A 15,873-nucleotide genomic window follows, 5' to 3' on the forward strand; every position below is an offset into this window, starting at 1 on the left:
ACTTGATTTCCATTGATAGGAAGACATTCCCATGATCTCAAATAATAATGAACCCTTTTGCCAATCGAATTAAATGAATGTTGTGACACCTTGACAGTGAAGATATCTGTACCCCCCAAAAAATTGTAATTTTATATATACCGATGCATTTATCCTTAGCTTCCCTTTAACCCAAATTTTAGAAAAGTTTTCATTAGAAAATCACATATTCTAAAATCAAGTTATAGCTCTAGATGTATATTTAATTTTGTTAGTATTTTTTTTACATATCACAATCTTTATTAAAAATAAAAAGCAGAATTCTTCAATTTTAACACTAGGGCTTTTTTCAGGCTATAGTCTCCTATTGTTTAAGGAAATAACACATGTACATAGCCACATTAGTCAGATCTCATTATCTTTTGACATGTCTAGAGAACCTGTGCAAAACTTACTGTGTAGGAAGGAGGGTCAGGTGGGAAATAATCTATTGTGATTGATGGATCCTGTGCTATCAACTGTGTATAGAGGTGTTACCCATCACTTTAATCCTGCTGCTGATTATAAGTAGCCTTAAGGCCCCGTCTCACATAGCGAGATCGCTAGCGAGATCGTTGAGGCGTCCCCGATTTTGTGACGCAACAGCGATCTCGCCTGCGATCTCGCTACATGTGACACATAGCGGACCGGCCCCCCTCTGGATATTGCTGATCGGGCTTGAATGTCCTGGGCCATTTTTCATCATCGGCATCCCGCTGGCCAGTGCGTATCGCTGTGTTTGACGCTGACGAGCGACCTCGTTGGCGACGCAAAACTCTGGGACACAGGCTGGAATCATTCAGAATAGCTGATGTGTGACAACGCACCAGTGATCCTTACCAGGTCGTATCGCTGTCAGGATCATTGCTGCATCGTTGAGTAGATCTGCCTGTTTGGCAGCTTACTAGCGACCATGTAGTGACGCACCAGCAATCCCTACCAGGTCGTATCGTTGTCGGGATCGCTGGTGCGACGCTATGTGAAACGGGACCTTACTGTAAATACTTCCTGAAAGCACAGAAACTATGCATCAAAAGAGCCACAGTGGCCAATGTAAAAACAGCAGGACTACTAATTTTATATTTTGCTTTTTTTTTAAAAAAAATCATGATACAAGAAAAAAGAACATAGCCATCATTTAAATAAAAATACACATATTCCAAAAAGTTATACAAGTTGTCATCACATCACTTCAATACAAGTGAAATAAGATGACTTCAGCAATCAATATTGATCACCTTGCTTTTTTATGCCATCTCAAAGCCAAATACCCAGATTTGCTTTAGAAGTAAAAAAAAATGTTGCTGCGGTTGCTGAATTTGTGATGCACAATAAAGCAAGTTGATCATTATTGGATGCTGAATCCCTATTCCTTTACTTGCATATTGCATAGAAAAAGGGATCACCTGCCCTTTGGTGCATACACATGGTATTTGATATTACTAGTGATGAGCGAGTATACTAGTCGCTAGAGTTTTCCCGAGTATGCTCGGGTGTCCTCCGAGTATTTTGGCGTGCTCGGAGATTTAGTTTTCATCGTCTTATCTGCATGATTTGTGACTTGTAGACAGGCTGAATGCATGTGGGGATTTCCTAACAAACAGAAATTCCACACATGTATTCAAGCTGTCTAGCAGCCGCAAATCATGCAGCTGAGATGACGAAAACTAAATCTCCTAGCACGCCAAAATATTTGGAGACCACCAGAGCATGCTCGGGAAAACTCGAGCAAAGAGTATACTCACTCATCACTAGATATTACCACTATTAATTCAATAAAATCTTGCCTCACCCAGTAAAAAATATGTTAACATAAAGTTTATTTATTTATTTTTTTACAAAGGAGGCTATGAGTGATGAATGGCCAACAGATAGAAGCCACTGAGGCTTTGAATGAGCGCTTTCCTTTTTTTCAGGTTTGTGTAACATCTCAGGACATCAGGTTTACTAACAAGAAAGAACACATCTGAAAATTCATATTTCTCTGCAACCAAAAAAATACTAATTTTTTTTTAATGGTAATGTGATCATCTTATCTCTCTTTATTTTTTGAAAAAAATAATCTTCTTAAAGCTTTGTACACTTGAAATTAATAAATTTGCTATAGCATTGTAAGGAGTTAAATTTAAGTTATAAACTAGGCGGCAATGCATAATAGCTGGAACTCACACATTCTCCTTTCAGGGACTATAATTAATGTAGTATGTATTTATTATGCAAAAGTTAATTACTGAGCTGAGATCTAGCATACTGCAACAAAAAGGTCTGGGTGACACAACATTAGTTTAAATGTTGTTAATTGCAATATGTGAAGCAGTTGCTTTCTGTGAGTTCTGATTCTTAGACATCCTACTTTTATGTAATAAGTGGAGGATTTAACTTCTTATATGTTTTATCATGCAATTTCATTTTAAGTTTACCAATTTATTTACCTAAGTTATATTGCTTTGATTTTAAGTGTCATTCTTTAAAGAAATGTATGAGATTTTGGTGTAAGATGAAGAAGACCAATAAACATTATAGCCTAAGAAAGAAAAAATTATTTAGTTTTTGTTTGTAAAAAGGTGTACTTCCAGATTGTCTTTCGATTCCTTAGCTTCTTTGATCCTTGTACTCCACCAGCCCCGATCCTCTGTTTGACCACTGTGTTGCCTGCTTTGATCATGGCTAGTTAAACCACAGTTCTTGGATCTCATTTTGGCTTTACACTTCAGATTCCATTATCTATTAGCTGTGTTAATTTTGATTTCTCGGTTGTGGCAATCCAAAAAACATAGTCATAAATAAATAACATGAATAGGTTTAGGTAGAAAACAGTACTAAAACCAAAGCAAAAATATAACAGACAAAAGCTAATATAGATTAAAAGGAGCATTCCTATACTATGCAAGCTGTCATCGCTGCACTGTCAAGCAAACTTGCTTCATCATGCTCTGAGCATGATCAAGCAACTTTGCTAGCTCTGGTGACCCGGATGTCATTATGATGACATTGGGTCACCATAGCAATGATCTCCCCATAATGACATCACGGGGTCTCCAAACCAAGAGCAGAGGGGTTTTCTTCCCTCTGACTGCTCCCAAATTTTAGGGGTAAAAGTATTGGGATCGGTGCGGGACCACTCCTATCACTGAGTGTCACGTGTCAGCTGTCAGAATCAGCCGAAATACCGCTGCAATCTCTTGTGAACAGTGCCTGTGCACGCAAAATCACTTTGGACATATCCATACATCCAAGATCGGTAAGTACCAGGCGACCTGGATGTATGGATACATCTAAGGTCGGAAAGGAGTTAATGGACCAAATCAGCATTTGAAAAATGTTGCAACTTGCCCATTCAAGGCTATGGGTGGGGAAAAAAAATCAGACTTCTTACAGAGACAATTTTTATAAATTAATTGAAATTCTTTCATATAGAAAACTCTATTTAGCCTTGTAAATTTTTAAATTTCTGCTGTATAAAAACTGATTGCAAACAAGTTGCATATGGATGACACATGGATGCCACAAAACAAGATTTCCAGCACTTTTGCATCAACTGTTAGAAAGTGCAGTGAATTTATTTCAATTATACCTGCTGTAAAACTCTGTGGTAAAGCACAGATTCTTAAAAGAATATTCTCAAGTTCATAAATTGCTTTCATTAGTTAGACAGCATGGCATTAAGCATGTTATTCTCCTGTAATGACAGTATTTTTTTATCTTTAATAGAGTACAGCTTGTTTCCATTGAGCTTGGCCTCCAGATCCTGCCTGAGAGTGCCCAGTAATTACATTCTAGGACAGGAGTTAACTCTTAACATTCCAGTCATCTCTCTCTAGCTTATTTTTTTTCTATACAGCAGTTAGCTGTCAATTTCCCTCCCTCTTCTGAAGAGATGTTGTTATAAATCTTGCAAAATCACTAGCTGAACTTTTCACATTAGGTCTTCTAATCTCAGCACTCTACTCTTGCTATCCAGAGCTGTGCGCTTGTTCAAATGCTTTGTAATCGCTATGTGTAACTATGGTGATGAAAGAGTACAGTCCAGAGCAAACCACTGATAGCTGAATGTCTTGTAACAGAACTTGTGCAACGCTTTATAGTTTTACTACTACTACAGTTCTACAACTCAAAAGAACTATTACTCAAGGAGGAGAGGTACTCTGTTAGAAACCAAGAAGTAAGGAACCTAATGAGACTGTTCTGAGCTGCTCAAGAGGCAACTTGAGAATGTCCCTTTAAACGAGTTGAAGAAGGAATACTAGAGTTCATATTACTCCCCTTTCCTCAGACATACCCAAGCCAAGCAAGTTGCAATCCAGGCTGTCCACTACTTTTAGTACGCTTCATATAGGTCACATAGTGAAGAGACAGAATGTAGGCTAATTACACTGAGTATAATAGTTTAGATTTATATACAAGACAACATAAAAAAAAACTGTTTTAAAGAGAATATCTTTTAAACAAAAAAAAATATTTTTATTTGGATTTTTTTTTTTTGGCTGTTTTACATGTATGGAAATGATATGACCTCAAAGAGCCTGGATGTCAATATCGAGTTTGTTTGGGTTTAGATAAAGAAACAGAACAATTTGCACAAGATAGACCAGTGGTGAGGCCTCAAAGAATGTTGGAACAACCTCTCTGCTGAGTTCCTTCAAAAACTGTAAGTGTATGAAGAAGAATTGCTGCTGTACATAAACAGTATATACACACATATACAGTATACAGATTTTACTCGGCGGACTAATTTGAGTACTAAACACTACAGCATAAACAATAGTTAGACACCTCTTGCTTTACTGCAGCTCATTTTTCAACCTTGCTGTGTAATCTGAGACAGAATATTCTACATTCTTTTCATTAGACGATGGTGGTTTTAATGACATATGTAGGTCTGTTGTTTTGCAGGATAACTAGACTTGGTGGCACAAAAGCTATAATTTGCATTGACGAGGGTCAATATCTTGAAACACTGCATCTGCAAATTGTGATTCTGGTCTGACTTTTATACTAAATCATATGGCAAGGCTCGTTAAAGGTTCGATATTGACTTTTAGGATTGCTACTTCCAATATGTATCCTTAGAGTTCTAGTCCTCTTCCTCTCTGATGAGATGATTGGCATATATAATTTCTCAGAAGATCATGCATGGCATATATAAATCTCCTCACACTGGCATGCCAGGCCTGACTTGTCACTCTCCACAAGCAGAAACATTACTCCTTAGACCCCAGTCTTAAATCTATCATTCAACCAAATCAGATCTCATGCTTTGCACTGATGAGGGGCAATATGCCGAAACACCTTGTCTGCAAATTTAGATTCTGGTTTGGCTTTTATCCTAAGTCACATGGTAAGGCTAGTTAAAGGGTTGATATTGACTTTTAGGATTGCTCCTTCCAATAGGTGGCACTAGAGTTCTTGTCTTCTTTCTATCTTAAGAGGCAATTTACAAAAGCAAGACAAAACACAGCTGGTGTAATGGAGGGCTATACTCATTCACATCAAAGAGACTGTCTAATAGCACCTCTTAACTCCAGCTGACAAAAAAATACCATCATACACCATTTATAGAGACAGTGCAAGAAAAACTGGAAACCACAACTTTGGCAGCCCCCATGGGAAATTGTTAAAAAATAAAAAAAAAAATAACTAGATTTAAAAAATAAGGGAATTGGGAATGATTTATCAAAAACTGGTGCAAAAAAAAAGAGGAAAATCTGATGGCTTGCTTTGCGCTACCCGTTAATTTTTGCTTTGTGCCACTCTATAAAAAAATTTCTTTTAACTGTAATCATTGAATCAAAAATTAAATACATCATAGTGTATTTCCTTTTGTATAGTTGTTTCTATAAAATAAATGTAGCTTGTACATAGTGTCTTACCTGTGTGTATACAACAATGGAAATGCACCTTATCTTGGCATCTTTTAATTATATGAATAAGATAAAGTAATATATCTTACTGCAGGGTGGTGCCGCATTTCACGCTGCCCTTGATGCTTTAATCAAATGCTTACACTTTATCAAGCATTTAGCAAGGCCAAGTAAGACACCTTGGGGGAGATATTATATCAAGCAATTATGGAAATAAGTAATAATGACCTGGTTAAATATTCACTGTATACATTGCATGTCACATTAAACCCTAAGAAAATCAATGCTCATTGCCTCGTTATAAGCTCCAGAGGTATGTATTAAACTCCAGCGCTGTGCAACAACCTACGGAAAGCTGTAATTATAATCATGAAATATTTATCTCATGCTGGTGGGAGTGTTAAAGATTCAGGCATGTATTTAGCAAGATGTAAGTTATCGTAGAGGTCACAAATATGTGGATATGTCTGATACATGAACAAAGGTCATCACAAGGGCTATTTAGTCTGACAATATCATATATGAGAAGCAGTTGGTTGGTAAAGGAGGACTTTTTTAGTGCATTGGTCCCCACAACCAAGGCATCAAAACATTTTCTAATTCATGAACTTTGCTAACTTTCTACATAAATGGCATCATACATTTTACATAGGTTGGCTTACTCACGGTGGTCAAGAGTGGTCTAGTTAATGATACCTAATACTCATCATGACAAAATAGAAAGAATAAATACTGATATTATGGTAGTTATGGGAGGATAGATGAGTTTATAGAAGTTATTCGACACAAATGAAATGTTCCTTGTTATGCTCAGGGGTCTCCCGACATCACTTAGCATAATAAACATTAGGTTCTTCACGCAGCTTCCTCTGTGTGCCAGAAGAGCCAAAGAGGACTTCACGTGAGTGGCACTGAAGGGAAAAATAGGCCGGAGAGAGTTTAGCAGATGACTAGACAAAGGCTGGGGCCAAGGTTGGACTTACATATATCTACGACCTAAGCCAAAGCACATCATTCTACGCCCCCCCAAAAAAACAGTTATTTTATCATTTTTAATTTCATATGTAACTTTATATTTGAAACATATAAGCACTTAATGCAATCTTAATAACTTTTGAGCCACATTGCATTTTTGATTCAAAACTATGCTACGTATGCAATTGCACAACATTAACATCTACAAAAAAATTCCATCAAATTAATTCAAATAATCCTTAATTTTTTCTTCACGATATAGGCCTATGCGATATGAGTGTAATGAACCACTTGGAATCTCTACTGTAACGCCATATGTGAAATTTTCTTTTAACATGTGGTTTACGCTGAGAGTGTGAGAGAGAAATAGCAAATTATCTGTGACTGAGCAATGCAACCCAAGCTGTAAAAATGGGCAACATAAATGTACAGTTCAATTTATTTAATGTATATGGATGTAAATTTAAAAAACAGAATGGTATACGGCCTTTCCAAAATAATACTGAAAAATGTGTAAATATTTGATTGTTATTTCTTTTGAATATACGCCCCCCCGACAGCTGCAGCCTAATCCATGGCCAAGGTTGGCCTTATGGTAAATCTGACCTTGGCTATGGTAGTAGGATAGATGGGTAGCACAGGAAGTACTTCTCACATTTTACCCTTTCTTGGCCCTCTGAAAAACAGCAAAATGGCATCCCATCGGCCTTATTTGCTGAATTTGCACAAAACGAATCATAAAAAAATTTGGATTCAATAGAATTTAATGTTTTTGTAACTTTTAATGTGAATTTAAAGTTTGGTCAAGCCAATTTGTTCATCTCTAGTTGATAGCTAATATATCTGAAGGTCTACAGCAATTTATCAGTTAACAGTTAAATGCCTTGTCATACCCCACACTTGGCACCGATTAAATAAAAAAGCATATACTCACGGAACATGAAGAGGAAGTCCGGGATGCAACTGATTTCTTACTTCATCCTCATGCTCAATTTGCCGAAGGTGGGGATAGTGATGCCAGCACTGATTGGGTGCATGGAATCATATGTCATGAGAGCCCTGGGACCGCGAGTGCAGAGACAACTGGAATGGTGCCAGGATGGGAGATGAGTATAGGCTTTTTTATTTTAACGGGTCAGAGCATGGGGTATGAGAAGGGGTTGTACTAGCAGAGGACAACCCATTCAAGCATTTATTGTAATTTTGTTACTATTATTATTATTATTAACAGTAATCCTAGTGTTTTGGACAGTAAAACTATGAGTATAATTTTGTTCCATAAAATAAATATGTATAAAATTCTCATTGAGGTCTAAGCTAATTTTTTAAGGAGCTCCAAATTCCTTAGTTCTCTTCATATATGTAAGTCTAAGTTTTCATATTCTCACATAACATGTGAATTTGGTCAGTTTCATGCATAGATCTGATACCAGTGTAAAAAATTAAAGTGGTTCACCCTAGGCTCACCCTGGTGTTATATAGACTCCAGTGAATTATGCAAATAAAAGTGTATTGGGTCAAAATGGTGTATAACCCACAGAACATGTGATGTCTGAGTCTGTCCCACATAGTCCTTTCTCAGCTTAGTGGTCTCATCGAATTAGGCAGGCCATAGGGTAAGTCCAACCCTGGTGGGGAAATCACAATCCTAATTTGTGGAGGTCTGCCTTCCCCCAAAACGTTTGCTAAAAAATGATGGCCGAGGAAACAAATGTAAGAAGAGAAAAAAAAGACTGGAGCTTGGGAGTGAAGTAAACAATAGTGCACTATGAATAACTCTTACCAAAAAAAAGAAAGTATACGCCAAGTTCAAATAAATCTCAATCCATCTTTATTCAAAACACCAATAATAAGATAAAATAATGAAGATACAGGTGCAAATTAAGGACTACAGACCACAGGTAGCTTATTCACACATCATTAAAGTCATAAAAACTTGTATACTCTATTATTAGGCATCCTGTGTTAGAGATAATATACACTCACTGGCCACTTTATTAGGTACACCATGCTAGTAACGGGTTGGACCCCCTTTTGCCTTCAGAACTGCCTCAATTCTTCGTGGCAGAGATTCAACAAGGTGCTGGAAGCATTCCTCAGAGATTTTGGACCATATTGACATGATGGCATCACACAGTTGGCGCAGATTTGTCGGCTGCACATCCCTGATGCGAATCTCCCGTTCCACCACATCCCAAAGATGCTCTATTGGATTGAGATCTGGTGACTGAGGAGGCCATTTGAGTACAGTGAACTCATTGTCATGTTCAAGAAACCAATCTGAGATGATTCGAGCTTTATGACATGGCGCATTATCCTGCTGAAAATAGCCATCGGATGTTGGGTACATTGTGGTCATAAAGGGATGGACATGGTCAGCAACAATACTCAGGTAGGCTGTGGCGTTGCAACGATGCTCAATTGGTACCAAGGGGCCCAAAGAGTGCCAAGAAAAAATTCCCCACACCATGACACCACCACCACCAGCCTGAACCGTTGATACAAGGCAGGATGGATCCATGCTTTCATGTTGTTTACGCCAAATTCTGACCCTACCATCCGAATGTCGCAGCAGAAATCGAGACTCATCAGACCAGGCAACGTTTTTCCAATCTTCTACTGGCCAATTTCGATGAGCTTGTGCAAATTGTAGCCTCAGTTTCCTGTTCTTAGCTGAGAGGAGTGGTACCCAGTGTGGTCTTCTGCTGCTGTAGCCCATCTGCCTCAAAGTTCGACGCACTGTGCGTTCAGAGATGCTCTTCTGCCTAACTTGGTTGTTACGGGTGGCAATTTGAGTCACTGTTGCCTTTCTATCAGCTCGAACCAGTCTGCCCATTCTCCTCTGACCTCTGGCATCAACAAGGCATTTCCGGCCACAGAACTGCCGCTCACTGGATTTTTTTTCTTTTTTGGACCATTCTCTGTAAACCCTAGAGATGGTTGTGCGTGAAAATCCCAGTAGATCAGCAGTTTCTGAAATACTCAGACCAGCCCTTCTGGCACCAACAATCATGCCACGTTCAAAGGCACTCAAATCACCTTTCTTCCCCATACTGATGCTCGGTTTGAACTGCAGGAGATTGTCTTGACCATGTCTACATGCCTAAATGCACTGAGTTGCCGCCATGTGATTGGCTGATTAGAAATTAAGTCTTAACACACAGTTGGACAGGTGTACCTAATAAAGTGGCCAGTGAGTGTATATATGTATGACCAATCAATGGTCTAAAAGACCTAAAATAGTTTCCACAAGTATAAAATTGCATAGGTGTTACAAAAATCACATAATAAAGTGCACTAGTGCAAAAATAAAGTATATATACTTAGTGTAGATGACAAAAAAAATATATATATATATATATATATGGCACTGCTTATAGGTTATATTAGAGTAGTACAAAAATAGACTTTCAATAAATCACAATAACGGTTAATCTGCAAAATGCAGATAATACAAAGTGCTAGTGGTAATGCCAGCAGTCTTGGTAAATATATAAATATATCAACAGTACTACCACTAATAATAGTACCCTAATTCCCTTAATAAAGTGCACTAGTGCAGAACTAGGCTATTAAATATATACTTAGTGTGAATGCCAAAAGTATAGTACTGCTAAATTAATATAGTACAGGAAAGGACTTTCAATAGATCACAATAATAGTTAATCCACAAAGTGCAGATAGTGCAAAAAGCAAATAGTGCATGGCAATCTTGGTAGATATATGAAGATTTAGCCCATTAAATATATAAAGTTAGGAGAGTAACACCAGGTGAATGATACCTGAACTGGGAGTAGTCCTTGTGCCCCAACGCGTGTTTCGCGTTTAGCTTCTTCTATGGGGGAAATACGTATTAATAGCCTAGTTCTGCACTAGTGCACTTTATTAAGGGAATTAGGGTACTATTATTAGTGGTAGTACTGTTGATATAGTTATATATTTACCAAGACTGCTGGCATTACCACTAGCACTTTGTATTATCTGCATTTTGCGGATTAACCGTTATTGTGATTTATTGAAAGTCTATTTTTGTACTACTCTAATATAACCTATAAGCAGTGCCATATATATATATATATATTTTTTTTTTTTGGCATCCACACTAAGTATATATACTTTATTTTTGCACTAGTGCACTTTATTATGTGATTTTTGTAACACCTATGCAATTTTATACTTGTGGAAACTATTTTAGGTCTTGTAGACCATTGATTGGTCATACATATATATATTATCTCTAACAGAGGATGCCTAATAATACAGTATACAAGTTTTTATGACTTTAATGATGTGTGAATAAGCTACTTGTGGTCTGTAGTCCTTAATTTGCACCTGTATCTTCATTATTTTATCTTATTATTGGTGTTTTGAATAAAGATGGATTGAGATTTATTTGAACTTGGAGTATACTTCCTTTTTTTTGGTAAGAGTTATTTATATATGGGAAGTGCCTGCTTTAGGCCTTTTTGATTTTTTTCGGGTGTTTATTAATAGTGCACTATGGCAGCAGATGGTGATGAAATAATGGCACAGTGCAGGCGGAGGTCAGATGCTTTCTGCTAGCCCTCACTTTTTCCAGGTTCTCCTGAAGGTCTTTGTCATATGTCCTTAACAGATCATCACACTTCTATTGAATCTCTATGAGAGAAGGACTTTCAGGTGAACTTGGTTGATTCCCATCTAATCCCCGCTAGCACTGTTAGTTTTTTTAATATTTTATTGTTATTTCCAGCATTATTTGTTGCTATTAGAACACTATTATTCAGTTCCCTCCTGAGCATCATTAAGGCATTTTTATTGCTCTTTTATCTATATTATTCAATAAGGCACAGAACTGAACCGATGAAGAAATGAGATTACTAAATGCAGTATACCACATGTTTTAATCCAGTTCTTTGAAAGATCTAATGTAACAACTGACAGTGTGAATACTGATGACGGTCAGTTTTGGGAACATTGGAACAAACAATTTGAATGGCTTCATGAATGTAGATGACAGCATAACCATATCAAAATATTCTATTCTTGCAACAGGTCATTAATTAAGGAGTTTTCCAATGCTTATTTAACACACTAATAAATGTATATTCTAGTAGTGCAGAAGGTTTGATGGCCTTTGATAGGGTTACCAAAACCTTAAAGAGGTGATGTCACTGAGAAGAGGAGCAGAACAATGCTGAATCCAGAGAAGATGGTGATAGGTGAGTATATTAACGCACTCACTACATTACTAAACTAGCAATATCAGAGCAGTAGAGGACCATCACTCAGCAGTACATCGACAAGTTGTTCTAACCACCTGCAGTGGCCAAATGTAAACTGTGGGCCCATATTTTCGAAGGAAATACTGAAACCCATAAATACACTTGACAAGTGGTTTTCAATTAATAGAAAAGTATTCTTCCAAAACAGGTCACATTTGTACAAAGGTTGTGTGTCGTATAGCAGATCTGCCCTGAATACCATGCACTTGAGCTCCAAATACCAGACGTATTCCATGGACATAAAGATGTAAAAATGGCATCTGGTTTTGCTAATATTGCAAAATCCTTTGAAAATGTTAAATGATCGGTTGTTTCAGCCCATTTTCATCATTTTTTTATATGATCATCAAATTATTTAAAATAAAAAAAGAATACTTCATACCTGGAGTACTGAAGCTCCACTGTGAAGAAACTGCAGTCCACTCTCTGCTGAATCAATTCCACCAGTTGCTAAAATAGGAAATCCTGGAATGGCACGAGCAATAGCAGTAACTGCCCTGAGAGCGATTGGTCTGATGGCATTGCCTAGAATAGAAAATAAATATTTACAATATAACATAAGAGAATTATTGTGTCCATATTATTTGTATTTTTGACACCATTTCTCTACTCTTCTCTACAAGGGCTTGGTTGGGGATGGAGTTAGTTGGGCACGTGGACCAGTCTTGTCTGGACTATTGCAACTCTCAACTAATCGATCTCTTACTAAACTCATTCTGAATGCGGCAGCCAGGATCATATTTTTGTCCTACCCCTAAACCAATGCCTCCACCCTGTTCCAGCTAGTGCACTGGTTACCCATCCACTACAGAATACAATATAAACTTATCACTGTCACCCACAAAGCTCTCCACAGTTCTGCACCATCCTATATCTCATCACTCATTGCTGTCTACCCCCACTACCCATCCCCAATAACCCAAACCTCCCACTCCAGTCTCCAAGAATTCTTATGTGCTGCGCCAATTCTCTGGAGAACACTACAATTGGCAATGTGATTAGTTCCATGTATCCACAGTTTTAAGCATTCCCTGAAAATGCATTTCCTTAGACTGGGTATCACCTTCCCTAACTTATGTAACTATTCCCTTTGTGCCCTACCAAAATCTACCTCAAAATTGGGTCCCTCATATAATCTGTTTGCACCTCCTCCATGAACTTAAGAGCACTCTGTACTTATACTTGCACACATACTGGCAGATGACTGGTTCATGCAATGTTATTTTAATACCTTATAATATTGATGGCTGGACCATACTATACATACACATTTTACCTTTTACCATTTACCTTTCGTGTTCCCCCTATTTCCTCATAGATTGTAAGCTTCTGAGCAGGGCTCTCCCTTCTCTTGGAATCTGATGAATTATGTGTTACTCAGCAATGTCTGATATTTGATGTACATGTCCCCTCTGCAAAATATGTTGGCGCTATAGAAATCAAAATTATTATCAAATTGTTATTACTCAGCCTTAGTGATAGGTGCTGGGGGGTGTTGTAAAGAAGCCACTCTGCCAGAGCCGCAGTATTTAAATAGCGGATACGACTTTAAACCCAAATCCTTGCCTAAATGGAAGTAAAACTTAACCAAGCAATGAATCAGAATGAATGTGTCTATGGTCTTTTAATCATGGTTGATCATAGCATGTTTAGAGGTTCATTATAACACCACAATGTTGGGGATATAAGCTCAAAGTCACAATGGCTCTTTTCTAGAATGATCTATATTTGTAGCCCACTCACAGATGACAGTAAGGACATCAATCTCATGATACTTTGTTTGCAAATTGTTTGCAAATCCCTTGACAAACTGCAACACACATCACAGCCACTGGGTGGCCACACCCATAGACACATATAGCATCAAAAAACTCCAAACTACTGTGAAATTATGTTTTTTCAAAGTTCTTGTGGCACCCTGCAAAGACAAGCGTTACAGATGTATGTGAACTCTTATAATGCAAGAAGCCAGCTCATGTAATTAGTTTTAGGGCAATTATGAAGTCTAGTGGGTAGCAGCCCCTGTAAGAGAACTACAGTGCCTTTGCTGTGGTTGCTGTTGGGACTCTAGCTAAATCTGTGCAGCCGCATGGGACATAGTGTCCTGCGTGGTTCAAGAAGTGCCCAACTGCCAGAGGACTTCAGTTATGGATCAGAGGAGAGATGTCTAGACACAATCCTTAGTTATCAGCAATGGGAAGAGAGCGGAGGTACTTTCCTGTAAGCCTGAGGTGCCATGGATGCCAATGTCCAGACTGAGGGGAGAAGTTTTAGTGCACATATAGTGCTATATGCAGTGGGAGTGAGGTGTTTCTACACATTGCCAGACAAGAGCTGGGGCTATCACACCACGAGAGGCTGTTGGCTCAGTGCAATGAATAACTGTGGAGAGCTACACTTATCATCATCATTAACTGCTCTAGTAAAAGCGAGTTTTTTTTCCTGTTGCACCTGAGGTCTGGACATTGCTTTTTGAAACAGGCTGATCCTGCATCCCTTGCACAACTTCTCCCTTTATATTCTGCTGAGGATGGCCTGCCAGCCGGTGAGGCCACTGTGACAATTGGTCGCCATCATACCCCGGCACGGTGGAGGACAACCCAGACATTGTTATTTTGTGCTTTTTATCTTTGAACATGTCAAATCTAAAGGAAAAACACACCTGTAGTTCTTACAGTTCCAGAATAAGTACCTAGTGAGAAGTGGGGGAGACAAGTTTCTAGAGTGCTCTCTCAATTCTATGAGCCTGTAAGAATTCATGACTGAACACAGCTTATTATCTAGGCAGTTTTAAAGAAAAAAATAATATGTAAATGTAAGTGTCGGCCAGGAATATAGTCGTGGCCAGAGATACTAAGGCATCAGTGTCCCGGCCTTCCCCCACGAAAATTGTAATTCACTGCTCGGCATGCCTGCGTCTCCAGTTTCGGGTCCCCCTGGGTACTTCCCAAGTGGCAATGGACCCTCTCCGAGGTGACTCCCAGTAACTGAGACACAGTCCATGGTAACTTGAACAATTTCTTTTCTGGTAACTTCACACAATATATCCACAGTTGGCACATCGTATATAGCACATTCATCTTTGCTTGCTTCCTAAACTCTCCCTACTTTGCTGACACTTCTATACGGCTCATGTCAGGATCAGACCATCCTAGACTGCTTCCCAGCTTCTTCCTGGCCTAACCTCACCATGATGACAATTCCTTCTGCCTGTTTTGCCCCAGACTTGAAATCATCCGCCACCTGGTTTGGTTGCCTCTGGAAAAGCATTGGTCCCGACTGTACTGCTCCTTGTGAAGCTTCAGCATCCTTCTCTTCCTCACTCCATCTGACTCCCACCCTAAGAGCATCCACCCATGCTACAAGTCGCCACATCTTCTTTACTGCTTTGGTCACCTAAACTGATGTCCAATGGACATGGATAATTTGGACTGTCGCTGCTTAATGTTGCGTGGCTGCTGAGCCATCCTGGGCCTATAGCCCATGTGGAAACTTTGGGCACCCTGGCCCCATCTGAACTAACTTCCATCTCATCTAATATTAACTTCCAGCAGCCCCTCCTACACTTAACCTTAAGAGTTCTGTATACTAGGGCGCCCCCCTCTAGTGTCCAAAGGGAGCACTACGCTTTCCCTATTCTATAAATGGCAAACCTTGAAATGCAGTAAACATTATCACAACTATGTGCAAATAAAAGCAACAACATGAATACAAACAATGGTAATACCCAGAAAGGAGTAGCAGTACCATTCCAT

General features: G+C 38.6%; 1 protein-coding gene across 2 annotated transcripts in view; it reads right to left on the reverse strand.

The window, feature by feature from the left end:
* DPYD (dihydropyrimidine dehydrogenase) overlaps positions 1-15,873 on the reverse strand; it is a 1,593,199-nt gene that overhangs the window by 326,170 nt on the left and 1,251,156 nt on the right. For both annotated transcript variants that reach the window (XM_073571402.1, XM_073571401.1), the window contains one exon: positions 12,501-12,643. In XM_073571402.1, the coding sequence (XP_073427503.1) occupies positions 12,501-12,643 (143 nt within the window). The remainder of the gene's footprint in view (positions 1-12,500; positions 12,644-15,873) is intronic.

This window comes from Dendrobates tinctorius, unplaced genomic scaffold (genome assembly GCF_039654945.1).
Source record: "Dendrobates tinctorius isolate UK_male_01 unplaced genomic scaffold, ASM3965494v1 ptg000029l, whole genome shotgun sequence".
NCBI lineage: Eukaryota > Metazoa > Chordata > Amphibia > Anura > Dendrobatidae > Dendrobates > Dendrobates tinctorius.